At 40.0% G+C, this 25192-nt stretch overlaps 3 protein-coding genes across 7 annotated transcripts in view; 1 reads left to right on the top strand and 2 right to left on the bottom strand.

Moving 5' to 3' along the window:
• ppp6r2a (protein phosphatase 6, regulatory subunit 2a) overlaps window positions 1–12320 on the bottom strand; it is a 32425-nt gene extending 20105 nt beyond the window's left edge. For 2 of the 4 annotated variants that reach the window (XM_078164995.1, XM_033614748.2), the window contains exons 1-9: window positions 11885–12320; window positions 7386–7555; window positions 5018–5272; window positions 2833–3019; window positions 2468–2605; window positions 2309–2374; window positions 2042–2154; window positions 1391–1504; window positions 1009–1135 (exon numbers count right to left, since the gene is read on the bottom strand). In XM_078164995.1, coding sequence (XP_078021121.1) covers window positions 1009–1135; window positions 1391–1504; window positions 2042–2154; window positions 2309–2374; window positions 2468–2605; window positions 2833–3019; window positions 5018–5244 — 972 coding nt within the window. In that variant the 5' untranslated portion in view covers window positions 5245–5272; window positions 7386–7555; window positions 11885–12320. The remainder of the gene's footprint in view (window positions 1–1008; window positions 1136–1390; window positions 1505–2041; window positions 2155–2308; window positions 2375–2467; window positions 2606–2832; window positions 3020–5017; window positions 5273–7385; window positions 7556–11884) is intronic. The other 2 variants (XM_078164997.1, XM_078164998.1) reach the window with 1 other exon arrangement.
• A 1075-nt stretch (window positions 12321–13395) lies between these two features.
• cbll1 (Cbl proto-oncogene-like 1, E3 ubiquitin protein ligase) lies at window positions 13396–18184 on the top strand. Of its 2 annotated transcripts, none has more exons than XM_033614674.2 (6): window positions 13396–13510; window positions 14534–14698; window positions 15394–15500; window positions 16397–16480; window positions 16561–16634; window positions 16844–18184. In XM_033614674.2, the coding sequence occupies exons 1-6, from the start codon at window positions 13498–13500 to the stop codon at window positions 17853–17855; spliced, it is 1455 nt and encodes a 484-aa protein (XP_033470565.1). In that variant the 5' UTR covers window positions 13396–13497; the 3' UTR covers window positions 17856–18184. The 2 variants fall into 2 exon arrangements, with proteins under 2 accessions (XP_033470565.1, XP_033470564.1); XM_033614673.2 differs by having other exon boundaries at window positions 13399–13510; window positions 14531–14698.
• A 626-nt stretch (window positions 18185–18810) lies between these two features.
• The window catches only part of LOC117249205 (uncharacterized), a 41541-nt gene continuing 35159 nt past the window's right edge, over window positions 18811–25192 (bottom strand). Inside the window, exons 37-41 of the mRNA XM_078165504.1 lie at window positions 23964–24167; window positions 22328–22382; window positions 22094–22230; window positions 20574–20691; window positions 18811–19154 (exon numbers count right to left, since the gene is read on the bottom strand). Of these exons, the coding sequence (XP_078021630.1) occupies window positions 19072–19154; window positions 20574–20691; window positions 22094–22230; window positions 22328–22382; window positions 23964–24167 (597 nt within the window). The 3' untranslated portion in view covers window positions 18811–19071. The remainder of the gene's footprint in view (window positions 19155–20573; window positions 20692–22093; window positions 22231–22327; window positions 22383–23963; window positions 24168–25192) is intronic.

The following is a 25192-nucleotide window of genomic DNA, read 5'->3' as shown; positions in this document are numbered from 1 at the left end:
TAACATAGGCTATGTATTAATATATCAAAGTCATGAACCTACACAGACTTGTACTTTGAGTCCAAGGCAGATCATCAATGATTAACAATAAAAGGAGTGTATGTTGAAGTTTATACAACAGTTAGTTCCGGCCCTGCAATCTGATTGGTCGAGAGACAGTAAAACCATGACGATATTGGAGTACAACATCACGGTTATTTCACTGTGTATGTATCACTCCGCCTCACAGCTGATTGCAATCAACAATCAAATCAAAACTGACAGTTAGTGTCAGTTAGGTCAGCAGTTGCGTTGTAGGCTAATTAATTCATCCACTGTCAAACAGCCAAAAATATGGATTTATTTCCTAAAATAAGTTTTGAATTGAACTATGAATGGTCATCAGAGGAAGATGAGGGAGAGGAGAAGCTGAATCCATCTGAGCACACATCCAGGTTTGTCAGTGTTTCATCAGTGGAGCTCAATGACTTGGAGAAAAGCAACATACTGTCAGATCAGAAGGCAGAGTCGGCTGTGCCTGTGAAGCGACAGTCCACCATGCAGTCACCAGAAACTTATTTCACCGGCTGCACAATTAATGGAAACGTGCAGATAAATGTGTATAAAGAGTAAGTGCCTGGCGCACCATGTCTGCGTTACATAGCAACGGTGACAGCGGAGTCCTGAGGGAAATATTTTTGTTGGTGGAAGACAAATAAAATGCTTAAATTATCTATTTTGTCCTCATTTTTCAACATTTCTTAATCAGCCTTGCTTATTTAACTGCTGAATGTTGTATAAAAGCAACATCACACGAGAGGGAGTGATGTTGTACTGTGATATCGTCACGGCTGTGATTGGGTCGTAGGAATTTGTTGTTTTGTTTTACTATGGTAACAAGTCGGGTATCAAGAATTCTGGAATTTAACTGATATTGGTACTGACTAAATTTCTGGTTTTGCCACATGCCTAGTGTTTATGTTTAGAATTTATTTTGCCTCATGACTTGGCACTGCTCAGTGGCTTTACCTTGGGGGGATCCAGAAGAAGCTGCTGGAAGTCCTTTAAATGGGGCTCAATGGCATTTAAAATACTGCTGTTGACAGTGTAAGACCTTTCATAACCCTGAGAATACAGATCCATCAGTCCTTCCAACCTGGGAGACACAAGCAAACAATAACATTAGGCCTAAAGACTTGAAACTATGAAAATGATCTTTTTGTTACTGAGTCAGTATTATTTTCAAAGTAAGCAAAGGGAAGCATTTCCTCTACTTTCCCAATTCCTTGTAGGAGTAAATACAATACAAATATACCATGAGGATTTATTGCTCAAAACACCCCGGAGGACCAGACTAACTAATCTCCCACAATAATAATTTAAAAACTTGACAAAAAACACTTTGACTCACCCAGACCTCCTGGTCTCCAGTAAGGTAAGTAGCACTTGAGTTCCATTAACAATTGAGGCCTCACTCCTCTCACCCTCAAACATGTTCTTGAGGAGCCCCGCTACACTCTCCTGCCTGAAAGACAAACATTATTGCAGTAGTAAATTTAACAAACAAACTAGATAATGATAACACTAATAGGTGAGATGCTGTACACCAAGGACGCTATTTATGTAGGGCACAAACTCAAACTAGCACAAAAATCTGAAATGTTGTCAAACAGGCTCTGCCAGCAAATCCTTGTGCACACAACAACCTTTTAAAGATCTCTCCACTCTAGATTGGGGAATTTTCAAATCTGGAGTCAACAACCACACAGGAGTGTTTCAGTATGTTTACAATCCCTGCTTGTGTGGACATGTAAGAGCACACATCTTACCACAACCTGCCAATTACAGCATGTGACACCATTAACTAACATGAGATGGGAAAAAGGTCTGACTGTCTTCTTCATCAATTTAAGCCAATCTGGTGCCTTTATTTAAATGTTGTGTCTAATTGATACAGCCAGGTTTTTCAATACTCACTCACTTCAAATACCACAGGCAACTGGACAAAGGTGAGATTGACTTATTCTCTGAAAACTTTCATCAAAAGCCGTTGTCAACTTACGACTCTAGTACAGCCAATAGTGGGTCGGCCTCCATATTCTCCTGCATCTGATTGGCCTGGTCTCGACTAAGGCGGATGATGTCACAAAGCGTTTGGGATGCATTTGATTGTCTCTGAAACGTAAGTCATTGAATTTGAAAATCCTGATTAACAGATGACTCTTTTAAAGTTATGTTAATGCTTGTATACATAATAGCTTCTCCATGTGCCAAAGAGAGCATCATGACAACATAGTGACAGTGAACTCCCAGCAGACCTGACACTCACCTCCTCATCTTTGCCAGTATGGATGAGCTCTGTGAGTCTTTGTACCAACTTCTCTTCATTCAGCCACTTGGGGAAAAAAAGCCAGAAATGATGCTAAACACTTTAAAGGCTAGTATTCACTTATGGGAAGTACACAGCAACGTTATTAAGAGAGCTTACATGCAGGACTTCCTGCCTCAAAGGGGCGGGCTCCACACAACTGATGAGGCGAAGCAGCAGGTCCATCATGGCAGAGGCATCAATATGTTTCAGCACCAGACCAATGAAGCCTTCCTTTTTCTTTAGGAAGGTAATCACCTGGAAAACAAAAAGTGCTCAATACCTTAGGTTTCACACAGCAGCAGCAGGCTGGGTGAATCTGAATGAGCAATCCCTAACGTCTTTGTTTTCCACAATACCACACCTCTGTTTAGTATTGTATGTCTATTTTGCTAACCAGTACATGGAGTGACAGCGCTTTGATTGCTTTTTCACATGCTTTAATCTAGAAACCATGGCTCAAGCCATGAACATTTTCAACATACCTGTTCGGTTTTCCTGGCAATGAGGTTGCCGATGGTTTTGCTGAAGAAGCTGGCCAGTAGTGGGTTGAGGGGCGGGTCCTGTTCCAGAAAGTGATAAAGCACTTCAAGGAGAGACTCCTCTCCGCCCAGCTTATCATTTATAATGGACACATCTGATGTCAGGAGCTCACAAGCAATGTTGGGGAACCTTACGAAAAAAGAACAGAATGATCATGAAAAACAGTCTTGGTGCAATTAATGACTTTAAAGTGGCATTTCTGAAATGTTTGAGATTATCTGAGCCTTGATGTGTCTAAAAGGGGACAATATGATGCAACAAAGAACACAACCACTAGCTACACTTCAATTGCAATTTATTTTTGTAATTCCTCATTTAAATCAAAGGTACATAATGATAATACATGATTTGAATGCATGTTAATTCAAATGAATTATACTAGCTGCAACAACCTAAAAAGGTGGTAGCATTCACTCAGTCACAGAGTTTTGCTCTCAGCCTAGCCCCACCGACTGTATGTAACAGGACTAGGGTTGGGATCCGGATCCGTTTCTTTTTTGGAACCGGGTCCAAAGTTCTGGCTCCGGAACCGGTTCCATCACATTTGGAGTAACGGTTCCTGCAAACAGTTCCTAGATTGTAAAAAAAAACACCCGTCACATGCATTTCCATTAGAGTGCGGCACGGGTCGCATATTTCTGGTTACAGGCTATTTAACAGGCCGGGCGTGCACCGTGGGTGCTCCACGGAGAGAAAGACCTCCGTGTTTGAGACGGGAGCGGGCGGTGGGAGGTACAAGGCTTCCAGCGAGAAATATAACAAAATAAAATAAAACAGGAAAAACCTGTCTCCCTCTTTTATTTTATTTTCAGCGTTTAATCAAGGCGGAGGCAGGCGGCGGGAGGTCCGAGACTTCCAGCGAGGGGAGAGGTAGAAACAAACAGCCAATGTGTGTGTGTGTTCTTTTCAGGTGTTGTCACGTAAACAACAGTGCCGAAGCATGAATGCATATAAGTATTTTTTATTACATTGCTGTGGTTAATTTGAGGTAATAGTGTTACTATAGAAATCAGAGAATCACTTTTTGCTGTTATATGTTCTCAGGGAGATGATACAAGCTCTAAATCTGAAATACACACCACACACAAATGTGTATTTTCATCTAATTGTACTGTGCAGCAGTAAGAATACAGTTTTTGTATTTGTATGATTGCATTTGTGTTTATTATATACTTGTTTAAGTATAGCAAGTATAATGAATATAATGTAGGAATCAGTAAGAGGAATCGGTAAGGAATTGGAATCGTTAAAATCCTAACTAGTCCCAACCCTAAACAGGACTCAACAAACACACCTAAAACACACATAAAACATGGCTTGACAGCAACAACCTTAAACAAAAGTATCAAATTCAGCTCCATTATAACTCACAATGTTCACCCACAAAACAATCACCCTTTACTGGACACATTTTCCACACAAATACAATAGCTAATATTATTAGCATAAGCCTATGACATTTCTCATTGCATAGATTAGCCTAGCAACTAGTGAACTTTTCCTTTACTCATATGAAGCCAGGATAGATCACACAGTGGACTTCAAATACTAATTTGTTTTCACAATTTATTGTTTTTTATCTGTAAAATTTAAGTAAAAGCTTTGTTTCCACTGAGGGACAAAATAAACAGGAAGTCTGTGTCATCACTGCTCTCTCAGCGCCTCTTCATTTCAAAAGAGCAACGACCAATGGGGAAACACCAACACTTTCATCATCAATCATTCGACCAATGGTGTAACTAACTTACTCTCTAACTCAACAACAGATTTTCACGTTTACTTGATTGGCTTCGCATTCTGCGGTCCAGCTAAAATTTCCTGGACAAAACTGACACTGAAGAGTTCAGACTCTTGGAAAAGGACCTTGAACCAAACTCAATAAGGACCTAACTTTGCAGCATTTAATCAACTGGCTTAAAGTTTATAGGAAGTTTTTGTAGTTTTCTATGCTCATTTTAGAGACTAGTGCATTTTTTGCATTCAGGCCATCTGATAAAATGGATAACAGTAAGATACAATATAACTTGTACCATGTCATTATAGCAGTTGATAATGGTTGCACTGATACTAGATAGGGTATATTTTTCCCTGTCCCCGTCATGATATTCTGTATCACTGAAGACTCACTTAAACCGGCTCCTCTCCTCCAGGTCGGCGGGAGGCTCTGTGGTGATGAGGCTGACCAGCTCCTGCATGCAGTGGTCCTGGGAGAGGAAGAGGAGCAGCCGACGGTTTTGGGCCTTGCATTCCTGCAGGACGTCATCCTCCTCCATCAGCTCTCTCAGCGTCACGTCCTCCCTGTCCAGCAGCTGGTCGATGTGGGAGGTGGTGTGCAGGTCGAACTTCCAAAACATGGTGGCCGCTGGGACGGGGGACACAGCCCTGGGCCATAGGAAAGCAAAGCGAGAAGGGAAGGAAAGTAAAGGACAAAAACACAGGGATGGAGGAAGATCAGGGAATACAGAGGCCCAGCAGTAGCGAGAACAATACAAGCAAGGGGTAGGAAAGGGAAGGGAAGGGAAGAGTGGATGCATAGGTGGGGAAGGAAGCAGGGGAGAGAAATGGATGTAAACAAAGATGTAAGCCTGAGGATTAAACCAATAATAGCTGAAACAACAAGACAGCACTATCACTTGCAGTATGTCCTTTTATATCATAGACAATGTTTACAAGGCCTACAACATTGTTGTATTTACTTAACCTCTTCCACTACATCTCTGCATACCACAGACCCTCTTTTGTCTTTTTTAGGGGGAACATAAGACCTTCACGACATATGGCAGGTCAACAGCAGGCCTATAGGCCACATAAAAGTAATATACATCATCTGAAAGCTGGGAACCTAAAGATTATTTCAAAGCACTGTGTTTAAGTTTTTCTCTTCATGAATATGTAATTAACAGTGTTTTGATTAGGCTTATAGTATATATATATAGTATATAGGGGCTTAGAACATTATGATGTGAGTATATGATGTCAATTCCCATGATCAATTATGTCTTCTAAGTTATTGCAGCATATTTTCAGTTGATGCCATCTGTGATTTGGTATCCAAAACTTTTTGACATTTGGGGATTACTATAACATTGCATTTTTCGGCGACTGGATGGTGAGTATTTCTGTTAGGGAAACTGCTGAGAAACCCCCTTATTGTCAATATAAAAGTCATTTATCATCTAAATCCCAGAGGCCTCTAGTTTGTAGTTGTCAAGTTTTATGAGGCTGTAATTATCCTAAAGGTCACAATAGGTCATTTTATACAGTGTACATGTCCATTTAAAAAATGGTCTCACTACAGTGAAACGGCCACTATGGTGCTAACATAATCACACATGAATAAAAATGGGCTCTGTGAATCCACAAGAAGCTCAACTTTCCAGTCTTACACAATTTCAATACTGTTTACACACCCCAGTGTGCAGACATATTCATATACAACAGGCAAAAATAATGCATGGTACTATCATACAGTGGGCATGTCTGTAAAGGGGGATACTTGTGGGGACCTACAGAAGGCATTTTATTCAGATATCTTGAGGTGAGTGGTCAAGGGATTCCTGTGAAAATGGCCATGCCTCCTCAAATTTTAGCCTAACTTTGGAGCGTTATTTAACCCCTCTCCCGACAATCTAGCATGACATGGTGGGTACCAATGGATTCCTTAGGTTTTCACAAGGCTTCAAAACTCAGTCTGCTACAGCCTCTGAAAGTCAATAGAGTCAGGCAAGGATCTCGGCATCGTAGTGGATGGGAGGAGATTAATCGTAAATGTTCTTATAAACTGCATTTCCTAATAATATGATAAATGATAAATTTAAGACTGAGTATTCAAAGTTTTCATAGGTTTGCAACAGGAACAACAACACATTCTCTACTGTTGGATGTCCACAAAGGTCATTATGAAATTGACAGAAAGATTGAGTCTGAAGTCAAGTACAGCAGGGTAACACTGATGCTGTGACATAATGTGAAGGTGATATCTTCAGTCAATCATTAGGTTCAGCTGTATAAAATTTAAATGTTGATTTGGAATTGAATATTATCAGCATGAACAGGAACTAAGAAACGAGATCATATTTCTCCTGTTTTCTCTCTCTCTCTCTCTCTCTCTCATACGGATTACTGTTAATTTATTATGCTGATCTGTTCTGCACGACATCTATTGCACGTCTGTCCGTCCTGGAAGAGGGATCCCTCCTCAGTTGCTCTTCCTGAGGTTACTACCATTTTTTTCCCCCGTTAAAGGGTTTTTTTTGGGGAGTTTTTCCTTATCCGCTGCGAGGGTCCAAAGGACAGAGGGATGTTGTATGCTGTAAAGCCCTGTGAGGCAAATTGTGATTTGTGATATTGGGCTTTATAAATAAAATTGATTGATTGATTGATTGACATGTCCCCAGATCAATGGAAATACTACATTATTTACAATAACAACAGTTGCACTATTGTGGTCCATGTAAATGTAAAAAATGCAACACAGTGGAATGCTCACACGTACCAGTGGATGAAATGTGGATATCTTTAATCAGACCTCCCCCACGGGCAGGCAGGCATTTGTGTTTGTGCAGACGACAGAGAGTGTGGCGAGGCCTGGCATTTATCAGCATGGGTCTCCTCTTAAAACGCAGGCCTGTTTAGGAGATGAGACGCTGAGAGGCTCACCATAACCTGCACGACAGGAAAAACAGTGGAGATTATTTATCAACTGTGAAACAAGATTTTAGAAGAAATGACACTGTGTTAACATACAGTTTAGACAGTATTTTAGATCCGTACAAATACTGTATGTGAACGTATACATTAAGACTGATGAAGTTTTGCAAGTTGGTGACATAGCTCTGCATGGGTGCCAACAATACATATTGTTTCTACATGTCTTTTGAAATACTCCACTTTGTCCTCGTTCACATTTCTGCACTCCACTCTTTTCAATTTAAAATCTCAAAGCTAACTGGCTGGAATGATAAGAAATCCCATGCAGAGTAAAACGTTGATTTACCTGTTATTTGTAACTTTAGTAGTAAGATTATTAGGATAGTCCAGTGAGATGTTTACCACTTCTAACATGAAGACAATTCTGTTGGTAAAGAGTCTCATTGTTATTTATGAACTTAATGCCATTCCAACTAACAGCTAATGACAGACACTACGTTTACATGCACACTAATATCTCTATATTATTCCCAATATGACTATATTCTGAATTTTATATAGGTCATGTAAATAGCAAATAGCAATCCAAATGTAGCATTTTCAAATTAAGACATGTGGATTATGTTGGTATTATTCAGGTTTTAGAATATATGTTTTAGGGTTACAGTTTGCAACACACAGCATCTTGCCTGTTTACAGTCAGCTCTGTGCGTTGTACACAAAACAAACTAACTAACAGTTTGCAAGGCTGGGGTAGAGATGCATGCCCAAAAGAAAAGGCCATATTTGTGGTCGGAGGGAGAAACACACCTACTTTTAAACATTATGAAAGACTTGCATATCAACAGGTCTTTGGATATGCACAAATATCACAACTCTAACCTTGAAGGAATTAAAGAGGGAGGCTGTGTTTGCACCGTCCAACAAGTCTGTCAACAATGGAAAACTTTGAAAAAATCCTATTTTGATGCAAAGAAGCAAAACAGCACAAGCGACTCCATTTTGCTTTAGCAGAGTTGGGGCACGTTAAGCAGTGTATGCACAGCTGCACATTAACAGGAATATTAGTTAAATATTAATTTTCATTGGCCATATAGACAGCTTAATAGGAATATTGTCTTTCTGGAATAAGGGCAACAAACCTGAATATCAAGTCAAATTTACAGAAAGTAGATTCTAGTTTTATGAACATAAAAGCTTCAGACTACATCTCAACAATCCTTGCTTGGAATTATCATTTTTTAAATATATCTCTAAGCACTTACACTGTAGCACTAAACATGCTTTTAGTTATTTGTTCAAAAGATGAAAACAATTCAAATGATATCTAACTCTTGGTCCTACGGGACCCCAACAGGCACATCACAGGATGTTTTTCAGCTGTCAAACATATTTAAATAACTTCACTCATGTAAGCCTTCTCTTCACAGCTGTATTACTTAAGAGCAATAAACAGAAACTTAATTAAAACATACATTTTAAAAGGCACTGTCATGAACTCAATGCATGGGTCTGAGGCAAGATTTGTGAGACATCCCCAGTATTAGCCTGTCTAACGTTACATCTGCTTTGGTGGATCAATTATTATAAAATTGTGACTGAGCACACTGGTTTTGTTCAAACCTGCAAAGTCTTTTCCCAAATGTAGAAAAACAAAGATACCAGATATGTCAGGACAGAGTATGGAATAATATGAATAAAACAATGTATAACACATCTACAATTATTTATGTTAATGGTTAAATCAAAAATCATAATTACTCTGTCGTGGATTTTAATATTTCAGTTTCAATAAGACACAGAAGATGTTTAAAAGCTTTAACGTAATTTAACATGACACTTGGGAACATCAAAGTGCCCACACATTATAAATGGGATGTTGTCTTTTAGGTTTAACTTAACTCAACACAATGGGAATGTTTACTTGTAGTGAGGATTCCCTACAAGACAAACTGACGAGGAAAGTGCATCCCTCCGATTTTACACTACTTATTTTGTGGATTTCTTCTGTTTTATGAAAATGCATTAGGCTAGAGTCAATAGGCCCATATCACATATTACTGCTACGTCGGATGTTGACATAAAGTTTACTTTAATTACATAATAGATTATGTTATATCAATGTTAAACACTGGAAATTATGATGAAATATTTTAGCTAGTTCCCAGGCTTACACCCAACAAAACCAGGCAGGTTACTTGTTGTTGAGAACTACAAGGAAGTCGTGTGCATGCTCATCACTCTATACTCAGACAGCTGCTGAAAAAGATTTGGTCAGGATCTACTTTTCATGTCTCATCAGCACCACAACAGAGGCTTTTAAGTGCCTACTATCAGATGATGGTAACTGGAGAATGCATCTTAAATGATGACAAACAAGTATTTCACCTTTTTGTGACTACGCAAGCATGTTTAGTTTGTTTTTCCTCTTGTGGTTACCGTGGCGGCTAATCTTGACAACCTAACACATGAGCAGTGACAAAATGCAATTACATCTACTGGTTTGGTCAAAGCTAACGTGTCTCTCTGAGCAACATGCTATCAACTGTTAATCATGGAAGTAAAACTGAAGGGGGAAATCAAAGTGCTTCCTCCTTTTTCTTTTCCTTTTTTCCTGACAAGGACCCTTCCCTGCACATGCAGCAGCGTCCATCTGGCATACATTTACAGAGTACACAAGTGCAATAATAACCCGCTGAACGCTCCCTGTGGACACTGAGCAGGAAAGCAAATGCTTGACTTTACATCCAAAATAGAACCCACCAGAGGCAACCTCAACAAAAACAGTCTACTGGCACATATAACAGACGATGAAAAGAGGAACAATGGCACATACAAAGGGCATACGTGTGGATGTTGTGAGCCAACAATCGTCTGTACTTAGGCAAGTTAAAAAGCCGTAAAATCAAGCACAAGGAAATTCCACCTACACTTTTACATAAACTCCCCTATACTTGCTGAATGTAAAGAAAAATGCAACTGGTGGCGACGTAATGTCTATCACACTGTGCTAGATAGTGACATAGTGACATGCACTACCAAATGATCAAACAATCTAAAATGGGGCACTTCAGAAGTCAAACAAAAGCTACAATTTTACTCAGCCTGTCGCTACTCACTGGCTGCACTGAAGTTGTATAAAGGTGTAAACACAACTATATCTCATGTTTGATACAAAGGTGACACTCCCAAAACATTGAAATAGTTCTTTGAAAATAAAACAAGTGACTACTTGTGCTTTATATCACTCCATCACAATGTAAAGAGTTCCTGGGTCTCTTCCATTCACAATATTGACTACCTTTGGGTTTGTTGACTGTCAAAGATAAGCCATGCATCAGACTTCGATAACTTGAGATGGGCACCTGGCATGTGATAGCTGATGACACATGCATTTTATAGTGCTAGTTAAACCAATAACAATAAAATGATGTATCTTCATCATTCGTTTATGTTATTTTGATATATACGGGGGTCCCCTATTTGTAAAGCCTGATTAACAATAAGAGACACACTGGTAGGTTGCTAAAGAAATGTAAACTGAGCTGCAGTAGCCTTGGCATGGAGTGCACATCAACTGACTTGCGGTAGGAGCTCAGATTTCTGTTTACTTCAACTCCAGTAGAGATACCACTACCGAATAATACAAATAAAAACAACGTAGATTTGCTTTACAGTGATTGCAGATCTTACGGTAAATGTTCACTACTCACTGTAGTCATTTAAACACGAGGTCCCTCTTTTTTTATTCATCTGGAATTCAGGTGCAAACAAACTGATCTCTGTGTCGTGTTAGTTGATTTCAGAAACTCAGCAAGGCTTCGTTGCTGTTGGCCTCAGCCTATTCCGAATGGCTGCACCGAAAACACAACTTTACTACCGTCTAGCTTGTTTGTTACTAGACATTAACGATATTAAAAGGCCTGCAGTGTTATAAGGAACATATCAGTGGGATAACAAGTTACGTTAGTCTCGATGGCACCAGCTACATATGTTGAACGTAATTTATCGACTATTTTACGTTAACTAGAGTTAAGTAATCTAACAGTTTAACAGATTTCTTCGACAAAGTTGGCCGATTAACCAACATTAGTTTCGTCATCACCGTTACTTGGTGATTTAAAGACAATAACTTAGCTAACTTAGCAAACTGTTTCGCTAACGTTAGTTCCTCCTTTCCTCTGATTAGCACGTAAGCTAAACGGCTACTAATAGTTAACGTGTACTGAGCCGAGTTAGCCAAGTTAAATAGCTCTCCAACTTGGGTTCAACTTTGTCGATGGAGCAGCAGTTAACGCTAGCTAGTTGTTCAAACTCATGACGATCTTTCCGTCCAAAACTTACCTTTGATTGAAAGTCCGCTGCTATTCCTTCCGTCTGTATTAGACTGCTAGTCGAGTTTTTCGTCAAGCAGCCAGCTACTAAGTCACTAGCTATCCAGCTAACTATTAGCTAGCTGTGTTAGCTAACAGACATTTGCCTGTGAGCGAATAGTGATTTGTTTTGAAGAAGGGGTCAGTCTGCGACAGCACAGGCTACTGTTAGCTAGCTCAACTTGGCTAACGTTAGTCAAATGTGGCTTTAAAGTCTGTCAAATAAACGGTTCCCTAACATTAACGGCTACTTGACATTAATAGCAATACCTGTTATTTCAGATATAAAGTGTATGATTCGTACTCACGCACAAAGTAATTCAAACGCGGGGCTAAGTTTAGCATGCAAAGCAGGAAAAACTCAGTCATATTTTTCGAATCAAAATGGCGACATGGTTACGAGAGCGCGCAGTAGACCTACACTGGGGACGTGCATTGACTTCAGACAGTGCACTGAGCTCAGCAAAGCATTTTGGAGAACTGAATGATGCGACAGTACGACACTGTTATTTTTATAATATTAAACGACACTAATAGTCAAGTTCTAAGGGCCTTAAACTGAAAAAAATATATTTGTTTATATTGCGTCAATATGGTCTTATCAATGTGCCACACTAAGAATGAATGACCTTCATGGCATTTTAACTATAGGCTACAACACTAACAGATTGGCCGTAAAATGTTTTTAACATTTTGTAAAATGTGTTGTGTGGGCATAAAACAGCCGTTGATTAAATCAGTCAATACAAACTGTGTTCAGTTTAATTAAAGGGAGTTCGCCCCACGCAGGTGTTTTTTTGTTTGTTTTGTTTTTACTTTTTGAGCAACCTGGATGTTTGACTCTGTGAACCTCATACAAATAATGTCAAGATTTTGAAAGTGCACATCTCGAAATTACCTTTTGGAAATTTCACAGAGGGAAATTCAAACCACCTCAATTAAGAAAGGCGGTTTTCAAAATAAAATATTTCAATACAGTTAATACAGTGGTATTTATCTGTCAAAATTAAGTATTCAGTGGTGAATAAATTTTACAATTAACAAGTATTTAGTTCCAAATAGCAAGCAATGCTTTGTTGCTTTTGTTTGCTTCCATAGCAGTGATTCATTACAATGTTTTGCCCTGCAGCCAGGAAGCTACTGACACGAAACCATGTTATGAATGCTAGAAACAGTTACAAAACTGTTTTTAAAAAAAAGTAATGTTTGCGTGATCTGATTTTCTTTAAAAAAAAAAAAAAATACTTACCAGTAGAATCTGACTGAGCCTTATGTTATTAGATATATCAGCAATGATAAAATAAATATCATTGAGTTTGTAATATCATAGTTAATTTTATATACTTTAATAATCCCCTGAGGGGAAATTCAATTTAGTTACCTTTTATTCATTATGTCCTGAGTTTTTCTTATTCTACTGTTTTGTTTTTTATCTTCCCTTATCCTCATCTCTCAACTTTTTTCACTTTCCTCCTCTTCCTTTCCTTCCTCCCTCTGCTCTTGTCTTGCTTGCTTTACCTCTTTCCTTCACCTCTTCTCCTCGCCCGCTCAATCCCACAATACATTGCGTTCACTCGCTGGATCATGGACCAAAGCGGTAAGCAAAATAGCCAGTAGGGCCGATGTTAGCAAACTTCTTTTATGCCATACGTATTTCCCCACGCAGTTATAGTTGCTGTTGTGCCAGCTCTACAAATAACAACATATCATCCTCTGTGTCGGCTGATTCGCTGCGACACCATGTTATCTCCCAGAGCAGCGTTAAAGCTAGCATAGTCCAGGCTAATGTTAGCAAAAACTGGCTAGCGGCGGAGTAACGCTACAACACTTGTGTTCACCAAAATATACCGTTAAGTTCTAAACGAATCTATAAGGTCACATGCCTTGTTGCTGCGGAGTTTACATGGCTGCTAATTTGAATGGCAAACATAGTATTTCCACATGTTAAAAGGCGTAACTGCTAGCTGCGATTGAGTTGGGGCGCGAATGCTAACGTACATTACCAACGTTTAGCACCATGCTAACCGATTTAGCAAAGAGCTGACATAACTTAATGCATGTCTTCACAAAACTTGCTGAAATGTATGAGTCATTCATCCTGGCTTTTTTACTTTATGGTCTTAGAAGCAGACCACCAAGGTCACATTAAATGAATTGCGGTGTCGATAGTCTGGTTGTATACCCAAAGTTACAAGACGTGATTAGACGTTCATAACTTATAACGTTAATGTAAGGGCTTTTGCAGTGGGAAACGTCCCCCCTCAGTAACAGTCATATCAAAATACGGGATCCTTATTCAGTAATGAAATAGGGGCCACAATGCATCATGCTCATCATAACTTCGAGCATCATTTCCTGGAAGCTAACTCTAAAACTGTTTTCGAAAGGGCAATGTCCATTTTACAACAAATATAACGAGAAAACACAAATTCAGTGGGATTTCATCTTCCACACTGCTCATTTCAGTTCTCCACTATTATTTATAATAACCATATCAAATGGGTGTAACACTGACTAAAACGCTTCAAGTACATGTATTATAATTTTGTGGGTTATTTAAATTTATGCATTAGTACAACTCAAAAGCACCATTTTCCTGCGCAACCTTTTTCCCCAGCAGACAATGATCTTCAAGGAAGCGATGGTTCTGGGAGTTTGGGAGGCCCAGATGTACGCAGACGAATCCCCATCAAACTCATATCCAAGCAGCCCATAAGGAGCAAACCTCCACCCCGCACCCAGAGGCCCAGCAGCAGGCCATGTAAAAGTGAGGCTGGAGAAGATGGTAGGCACATTCTGCAGTGCACCGTTCTGCAGGAGCTATGGTAGTCCTGTTAGTGTCTTTCAGTCAGGGTTGGTGAGGTTCAAAAGTTTGACCAAGTTTTCCTGTTCTGCCAGATGTCTTCATGATGTGTGAGACTTTATACAGCATGTCGTTTGTGTACCAGCAATTGATGCAGTGAGGAAAGTTTTCATTGTTTTACTTTGGAGTCTCTTAACTGGAGGTCTCAGGACTAGAACTGGGAAAATACATACTTTATAAAAGTAAATATAAATTGAGACAGGAGTTTCAGTGATTAATTGAAAACTGTGGCGGAATCATGCAGTTTAGCTTTAGCACCACAAGAGGGTGGCAATAAATTACCCATCATGACCATAATTGACCACAGGCCGCAAATAATCTAATGAGGATTCTACAGTACACAGTATAATATTCTTCTTAATTGTGATATCAAATGCAGTATTACTTGAACATTGACTTAAAGACTTACTATGTAGTCTTGTTTTCCTATAACATTCCTATTATTTTCTATTTATTTATTTTCTTTTAGTTGTTGATATTCTAGAGATATCCATTATTGCAAATACACTGAGATCTGGTCCCAGCCCTATCAAGGCCCATTGTCACTACTAGTTACTTTAGGGCTTTCTCTGTTATTCTGTATTGTATCATTAATATTGGTCTTTTGTGTTTTACAGATAGCTTTGGCTTCAAGCAAGAGGAGAGGTTTGATTGTGGAGCTAAAGCTGGTGATGTGTTTGCAAGTCAGAGGAGATTCCCCCAGGCAATGTTTTGGGACTATAAGGTACATCGCCTGTTGGGAGTGAAAAGATGCAGCAGCCCGGGTTCGACTCCAGCCTGTGGCCCTTTGCTGCATGTCACTCCCTTCCTCTCTCCCCCTTTCACGCTTCACTATCCTATCAAATAAAGGCTAAAAATGCCCTTAAAAATATCTGTAAAAAAAAAAAAAAAAGATGCAGCAGCCCATACAGTGTTTAAACAGATATTAATGACAAACACTTAATTTTTTTTAATTTTTAATTTTAAGGAGAGGAAATCAATTATTGAAATTCCTTGAAAATCTCATCCCCATCCCTTTTTTATTTTACAAATTGCTCAAAAAGTCCTTGAAATTCAAATAAACCATAGAACGCTGTCTTATATTTTGACCAAAGATTTGTTTATGAAGTCATTGTATTTAAATAACTTTGGATCACAAATCGCTGGGCTTTATCTTTTTTTTTTAAATTCTGGTGTGTCACCACCTACAGCATGCTCTCACTCTCCTGTCTGTTCTGGCCTTGAGGACGTCCCACCAAACGTCGTAGTTTATTTTTAGTTCACTCTTGAAACCCTGTTTTTCACTCTCTCTTTAGCAGTGAGCAGTTGCAATAGCTCTGCCGAAAACTAAAAGTGAAACTTAAGTTCCAGTTAGCGGCATTTTCTTTTGCTGCTTCAATGACATTCAGATATTTTGTCGAGGATTTTACAGTTATGCCTAAAAAGCATGTCATGTAATTGACGACTATAGTTGAGCTTTAAAAAAGTGTGGTAAGTAACCCTTAGGGGGGAAGTGTCAGATTCACTCGCAAAGAATGAACAAACAAAGACGACAAGTCCTCAGTACAGATGGTGTCAGATTAAATGTATGTGAGTGTGTTTTAATGTATAACTGTGTTTGTTTTCCTCTTTATTTAACAGTTAAATCTGATTGGAGAAAGGGATGAAGTACCAATTCACTTTTGTGATAAATGTGGTCTTCCTATCCAGCTCTATGGACGGATGGTATGTATTTTTATTAAACTGACCCTTTCTCTGCAGGCAGTCACAGAAAACTGTGTAACTCTTGTCCTCTTACTCCTCAGATCCCCTGCAAACATGTTTTCTGTTACGACTGTGCTTTGCTCCATGAGAAGAAAGGAGAAAAAATGTGTCCTGGGTAAGTTTTCTGGAGACATTTTAAATATTTAAATGTGTCGTGGTGAATATTGCAATTTCTGACAGTGCATCTGAATCTGTTTTTGAAATACTTATTGAACCTGTTGTAGCAGCATTTTGCTTAAAAGCGTGTGTAGTATTCTGTAATGTAGCTCCTTAGATTTATTTTGTTATTGCATTGTGTCACTGAACTTTTGTCCCTGTGTTCAGCCTCACCATGTACAACTGCACAGACCCAGTGCAGCGCATTGAGCAGTGCCAGCGTGGTTCCCTCTACATGTGCAGTGTTGTGCCAGGATGCAAGCGCACCTACCTGTCCCAGCGTGACCTGCAGGCCCATGTCAACCACCGCCACATGAGGGCAGCCAAGTCTTCCAGTGGCCGACAGGACCCCGTGCACCTGCCCCCTGCATCCGAGGTCCCTGACCGTTTCCGAGTGCCTCCACCTCACTTACCCAAGAACCATGTTCACCTCCCCAACCCGCTCCAACACGGCAGCCATGACCCCTACAGTCAGCCGCCCCCACCTACAGCTCACGAGGCCCCACCACCGAACGCTCTTGGTCCTGAGACATTCCGCATTGCCACGGTAACAACCCGTAAGCACAGCAATCTCATCACTGTGCCCATTCAAGATGACTCTTCTTCTCGGGAGCCCCATTCTGGAGGGCCAGGCCCTGCTCAGCCTCCCCACCATCATCCCGGGGACTATCCTGGCCAACCACCTGTAGTCTCCCACTCCCACCACATGATGGCGCCACCGCAGCAGCACTTTGGCCCCCCACCTCCTCCGCCTCCTCCTATCAGCCACCCCATGCAGCATCCTCCCCAGGCCTCTGGTACACCACACATGGTGTACAACCAGGCCCCTCCTCCACCCATGTCCACAGCTCCTCCACCAATCACACCACCACCGGGCCATATCATGGGCCAGATGCCCCCCTATATGAACCACCCGCCCCCAGGACCTCCACCACAACACAGTGGCCCACCTGTCAATGCTCCCCCACCTCATCACTACAACCCCAACTCCATGCAGCAGTTCCCTGAAGACCAGGGCACCCTCAGTCCCCCGTTTAGCCAACCAGGAGGGCTCAGTCCTGGAATGTGGCCCGCTCCAAGAGGGCCCCCACCTCCGCGTATGCAGGGCCCTCCTCCCCAGGGCCAAATGCCCGGACCACACCACCCAGATCAGGGCCGCTACCGGCCTTATTATCAGTAAACTGCCAACTGAATGAACGGGCAACAGTCGGTGTCATTCTGTTCATACCACTTGTCTGAATAATGTGATAGTAGACCTCAGGGTTACAGGATGTAACTTTCATTTTGATATGACACTTGCTCTGAAGCAAATGTGTATGTGCTGCACATTTTAGTTAAGTGTCTGAACTCCCCGCTGAACATACAATAGACTTGGAGAAGAGCAAGAATGTCCCTTTTTTTTTTTAATAGCGTATGGTAAATATTTCTGTATATATGTCAGCTGATTTCACGCATTGTTCTGTACATTAAAAGACGCTAACTATGTCTCAATAAATTTTTAACAGCAGATGTGCATCTCATCTTTGTTTGATATGATGACTGATGAAGGATCACCAGTTGGTCTTTTTGCTTTGAAGGTTCTTAAGAGCAACAGTTAGCTTTGAAGCACTTGAAGCTTTCTTAAGAAGATCTTTAATTTTGGTGATTTAATCAGGTTTTATGAAAGAAGACCATTTCCTCAAGTTGAAGTAGTTGTTTCTCTCATGTCTTTGTTAGTTTGCTCTTCAGTGAAAGGCAGAAAATATCACACCCTATGGGTTGTACTAAACAAATGCCCTGTTTTAACTTTTTCTGGTGTAGTTAACACTACAGGACATTGTGTTTCATGTTTATCAGAATAAGCTGATACTTTGGCAGCTGTCTGTTTCCTTAAGGTCCTTCTATCACTGACAGACTTTCAGTGTCTTCAGAAAAAGGTTATCGCACTTAAGTAAGTGCAGTAACGCCTCACCTTTTCAGCTTTGTTAATCTTAGGCTAAAAATGTATCTTGTGTAACATTTAAAGATCTAAAATTATTATTGAAAAACCTTCAGATAGTTTGAGTGAGGGCTTGTTTTAACTGTCCAGGTGCCTCATGCCACACATTTATGGAGTATTGAAGATGCATTTGATTGACACAATGAACAAATTGAACTGTTTGTTACCTCCAATTCTTCCATATCCTCATTTAATCTTGAAATTATATTGCATTCAGCAAAGGTACAGTGTGGAAAAAAGACTGCTTACTTCAATAACAAGTTGTGACAACAGAGACTGGATCACTTGTAAAACTCACAAAATGAACTTTGACTTTTACCTAAACAGAATAAAAATCGCTGACTTACTCAATATACAAAATATTTGTTTAGTTGATTGTGTTGTGGTCATGTGTTGACCACAGATGATATGGTGCAGTTTATTTCACAGCATTTTGATCTTGATGTGGTTGAAGGGATCTTCCTGGGGACAGTTGCTCTTCTACAGTCTGCTGTCGGCTAACTGCAAAACAAACAAACAACAAAGTGTGTCAGAGACCGGGGGCCTGTATCACGAAGCAGGATTAATGTCTTAGCGAGGTAACTTCAGGGTTAACCCTGGGTTTTTGGTCTCACGAAGCCGGTTCAGTTCTTATCGGGGTAGATCACCATGGTAACTTACTCTGAACGGCTATCCTGCTCCGGAGCAGGGTAAGTTCAGGGTTGAATCTGATCCTATAAAACGCACCACCCACTGGCCAATCAGCTGTTCGGAAAAAAATGACTCCGCTGACAGAAATGCAGCCCAGTCATGACGGGAAGTTTAATTAATTTGATTGATTTTGATTTGAAAGTTTATTTTGAACATTGAAAAATAAAAGAAAGCAACAACAACAGACAACGAAAAGATTGTTCAAAAAGGAGTGGAAAGAAGTCGAAATTTCATCCCACCCCTTCATAAGAAAGAAACTGATCATTTGCAGACACTTAATAGCACCATTAATTAGTGCCAACATTTTTTTGTTGGAGGAAATGCTCCCTGTTAAAGATAATGGGCCTAATTGACAGCTTTGCTGCTGGAAATGTGGAAATGTGGAAAGTAGCCTATCATGTCTACGCTTCATGGTGTTTGAGGGATTTTCCTTTTTGTTTTTTAAAGAGGGAGACTAGGTATATTTTTGCGCAGCTGCTGATTTCTAACACAGCTCAATATCAGGATGATTTTATTCAGACTATCAATTTGGTGTTGATATGATTTAACTGTGGCGTCAGCTTTAAGCTTTACTGTAGCATATATAACGTTATGACAAAGAAGACCAATTTATCAGACGCAGTGATGTTAGACGATAATTGTAATACACGCAATTCATCTGCGCAGCATTGATTTCATGGGATTCAAGGGTGTGATCAGTGTCAGATGTACAGGTACAGGTACTGTAGCTACTTGAACCAGTGATGAGTAATTTAACCTACACATCATTTTATTTGCTACCTTGTTTTGTCTTGATTTTTCCCTCTCTCCTCCTCTATTTCTTCTTTCCTGACCCGTTTTTTCTTGTCTATTATGTGATTTCATTGATGTTTTGACAGGGGAATTTCTTTGATAAGCTTTTAGTGGCTTCTAACCTCTCTGGCACTTTTCTTTTTTTAATCTTGTAAATTTTATACTGTCTGTTTTTAACATTATGTGAAACTAATAATGTTTCCTCCTCCTGCAGCTGCCACGGCGTTGTCCTTTTCTGTAAAGTTGCTTTTCTCCTCCTCATATTTTAGTAGAATTAATCTCTGATCCTCACGAGAAATACTTTTTTTTTCCCTCACATACAGCGCTCTGTGAGGACGCTCAGTGACGCTCGGTGACGCTGCGCTTCTCTCATGATTGTGATTGGTCCGCTGCGTGCGCGTTCACGGCTCTTGATAAAACAATCCTGGGTTGAGTTACCGAGTTGATATCCAGCGTCGTGATACCGATTATCCTGATTGCCATTGTTAGGGTTAGTCAACCCAGGATAGGTCTGGGTAACCCAGGAAAGGTTGATCTCGCTTCGTGATACAGTCCCCTGAAGTTAAAAAAAATCAATGCATTATAACTGTTGTAATACACAAGATGATTCACAGTCCTTTATCTACTCCATTAAAAGTCTCATGTTGCATGTCTCTTTGGTTTAAAGACACATGTAGATTCACAAAGTTTCCAAAGTGTGTTTGTTCTGCTTGGATCACATTCTGATCTCACAGCATCATAATGTATTAATAAGGTTAGAACTACAATCACTGTGTTTTATGTTAATTTTTTTCATATACATTTAAAGTTTGAAGCTTCCCAAAAGGCCAGGCACAATGAAATTTAAAAATTAACCTGAGTCAGTGTGTTGGGGGAAAAAATAGCCTAGAATAGAATCAGGATCCAAATGAAAATGTCAACGAAGTCATGTTTTCAGTTCAAAAGAATTGTTGTGTTTTCTGAAACACAGCTAAATTTAACAAAGTTTTCACATTCTAATGATGATATGTGAAGGCTGTTCTGCCCTGTATGCTGTGATGCTTAAAGGTGCAGTCTGTGATTCTAATCCAATACACTGTTTGTCAAATTCAGCAAATATCTCCACACAGTCCACTAGCTGTCTGTTCTGTGTGTGCTGAAAGAGAATCCAGCATTCAGCCCTGGTACTGATATTGGAAACAATCTTGGACCAAGCTTCACAACAATAGGCAGTGGGAGTGACGGTAAAACGAAGCTTCTGAAGGAGCGCTGATGAGAGGGGTGTATTTGTTGGGGTGCTGAGTTGATATCAATTATCTGTCTCCAGAATCACTGTCTCAACCTTTAAGGATGCTAGGGATGAGGCCATCAGCCCGTTTGCACTTTGTTCTTGAGCAACTTATCTCCTCAGTGACTGTGCAACTGCAGAGTAATCTGCTCTGTATATTAATTTTAAAAAGCAATAATAATATTTATTAATGTCCTCTAATAAACTCTGTACACTTGCATGTCAATATTAAACCAGGTGTTAGCGATGAAACTGTTGAACATGGTCCCTCCCCAGAGGATAAAACTGTGACTCTCTCTATGAAAGATTGAAAATACTAAACCAAAGTATTGGCCTATGCTGCCCTCTGCTGGACAACACTGAAACACAATGAATCTCTTGACACTGTTTTCTGTGTTGAGATTTGATTTGTTATTACGATAAATACATACATAAAAAGGAAATACATACTGTATTATTAATTTATTTCACTTTATTTCTTTGTCTTTATTTTGGCGTTGTAAATGTAACCCATGCATCTAATTATATCAAGGGAATGAAACCTTTGATTGTCATGACCCCATGACCTTTCCTCTAATGTCACCCTGAGGCTGACAGTTTCAGCTCCATGACTTAGTAATGACTGAAGTACAGAACTAAGTACAGAGGCAATGATAGAAACAGTATTTATAGTATACATAGTTTTTCTTACCACCCAGCCTCTGGTTCTATCCTCCTTGTGTTTTTCCAGCACATGCAGCATGGCGTCATGAAGGGTCGGGAAGAACATGGAGGTCAGAATCTCATCATCGAAGAACATACAGCTGTGTAGATTCTCCCGGATGTACACTGTCAACATATGAGAAGCATGGTGTGGGTTTTTACAGGCAGTATTCACATCAGATTCTGGGATGTTGTGCTTTTGAGAAACACTGATGAAACTCACCATCACAAGAAACAATGTAAACTTCCACATCAACACGGATGAACTCTTTGATTGTCTGTGGAGAATACGGTAAGTTTATCTGTGAGATGATTTCACATTGGAGAGAAACAGTTTATATAGGAAGTACATACACAGCTGAGGAGTGATAAATACATTGGCTGTACTTTATTGTAGAGTCCTCACCACCTAGCCTGGAAATCCAGACTCAAATCTAGAAATCTGAATTTGCTAGGGGTGGGGCATCTGGATTTCCAGGTTACTCACCGCCTACTTCTTTGTGATCATTCTGCAAAAGGAGGTTTTTTCTCATGTTGAGTCAATCTTAAGGTCTTTTAGAGAAGGGAAGATATTTCTGTTTTCTCTCATAAGTTATTATGGCAGTGTAGTTTTCAACATATTCCTATTTTTGTTGAATCTTGTGCATTTCCTTTTTGTTTTGGTGTCTTGAACACAGTCTGGAAGGTCTTCCCCAAGAAAAATTTGCTGTAGAGGAAGCAATGTCTTTTACTCTTCCAGTTTTGTTAATTTGGAATACACAAAATATTTTCTGCCTCTAGACATCCAAACTGCATCAACAGAATATCCAAGGTCCAATGTTACAGTCTTGACGACATTGTTGAATTATAAAGTGATCTTTGTAAAGCCTTAAACAGGAGGTGTCACAGCAGAGAGGGTGCTGCACCAAAGGATATCGCCAAAATCAAAAAAAAAATTTGGTCAAAAAAAGTTGTTTGTATTTAAAAGTATCCTTTGGATTATTCATAGTATTAAAACTTTCATTACTGTATTGCAAACATCGCCTGCTGATACTGCTTCAGATGAAAAGCTTTTATAATGAAACAGCTCCAGGAACTGCAGACTTATTTAGAGCTGAAAAAACAGAACAATTAATTGATTAGTTGACCAAAAGAAAAATTAATTGCCAACAGTTTTTATAACTGAAAGATAGTCATCTTTTGAGAAAAATTACAAAAATTCACTGCCTCCAGCTTTCTGAATGGGACTATTTGGACGAAAAGGTGGAGGTGACGGGGGAAGTCAGATGAATCTGTATTGGCAGGAGATCAGGGTGGATGGAGGTCAAACAAACAGGACTTTCACCTCGGAGACTGTTGCTTCTGTCCGAGATGATACCAAAAGTCATCATTACATTACATTATATTAAGTTATTTAAAGTAGCATATTTATGTTAGCTTACGTTAACTTTCGTTCATAACTTAGGTTACGTTGCAAATGTACTAATGTTAACCCAAACCAGGATCTTTGCCTCAATTTAACCAAGTATTTTTGTTTCCGAAACCTAATCACGTTAACCTCATTACTACAGCTGCAGCTGGTAACAGTAATATGTCATTTTATGAGTCATCTGTGATTGTCCTATTTTGTCATTTAAGCATAAGGACATGTTGCTCTCCTGCCACCGGAAAGGGTGCTAATTGAGGAAATGCTCCATGGGTTGTATTAGAGGGTAGGAACAAACAACCTATGTGAGACAGGAAAGGTCAAAAGCCATAGTGAACTGTTTGGATGAAAAGGTGGAGGTAACATCCTGCCAGACACTGTTACCCTCCTAGCCTCACTACCACCAGCATTTATTGGGCTCCAGTATTTGGGAGACCCCCGAATGACTTTGTACCGTTTTAAGTCCCTTCTGAGCAGAGATGTCCAGGAAGGAGACAGCAGAGAAGTCCAGGATCAGGCTGTGGAGGTTCACTCTAGGAACACTAATGTTGTCAGGAAGCTCGCTGTTCCAGTCTATCCTGAGGTTGGTGGGACGATCCAACTCCTCCTCGTTCAGGAGGTCATCAGTCTTCTGGCGGTATGAATCCCTTGTTCCTTTCTGCATGACAGGTGTAGGAGTGTAGGCTTAAAGGGATCGTTCAGAACTTTTGAAGTAGGGTTGTATGAGGTACTTATCCACAGTCAAAGTATAACATACAGATGTCAGTTGGCATGCTCCCGGTTTGGAGAGGCAGGATAGAGTCCAACACAGAAGCTAAGCAATGTGCTGCTGTGGAAGGAGGCAGTGGCAAAACAGACTTTAGCCACCTAAAAAATCTATATCAGTTTAAGAGTACACTATATGTAGACATTTTCTCGCTTTACCTTACAGTGAGTCAGCAGTTTCTGATGGGGAACTGAAGCCGTTACATCTCTCTTTTTACAGCCAGACTCCATTAAGAAAAACAGTGTTTTAATTGCTGAACACAGAAGCTGCTGGTCTGCTGCTGCCTCGATCACTTATCATGTTCATGTTATTGTGTGACTTTGGCTTTTAAAGTGGTTAGTTTGGATTCACCAAAGTCACACAATAACATTACTAACCGATCGAGACAGCTGTAGACCAGCAGCACCCATGTTCACCGAGCCATAATTACTGTTTTTGTCAATGGAGTCTGGAGGTTTAGCATAGAAAGAGCATAAACAGTGAACTGAAGCTGTTACTGGCTTCCCCATCACAACAGGCTGTCTTACAAAAGGGTAAAGTGGTGACAATACTCTCAATACAGCGTACACTTAAACGGATTTGGATTTTTTTTAGGTAGCCAAAATATGTTTTGTTACTGACCCCCATCCACAGCAGTACATGGGCGGCAGTAGCTCAGTCCATAAGGACTTGGATCACTGGTTCAAGTCCCCATCCAGACAAAATATGGATAGGTAGCTGCGCCTCTTGGGCACTGCCAAGGTGACCTTGAGCAAGGCTCATGAGCAAGGCTCAAGGTCACCTTGGCACCTTGGGCTGCCGGCTAACATCTACTGCATGTAATACACTGACTATGGATAAGTACCCAATACAAACCCACTTCAAAATATCCAAACTTTACCATTAAAACTTTTGGAAGAACACTTTGAAGCACTTAG

This window comes from Epinephelus lanceolatus, chromosome 23, assembly GCF_041903045.1.
Source record: "Epinephelus lanceolatus isolate andai-2023 chromosome 23, ASM4190304v1, whole genome shotgun sequence".
NCBI classification, from domain to species: Eukaryota; Metazoa; Chordata; class Actinopteri; order Perciformes; family Serranidae; genus Epinephelus; species Epinephelus lanceolatus.
The sequence above is the reverse complement of the archived record's forward strand: the minus strand, read 5'-3'. Positions and strand labels throughout refer to the sequence as shown.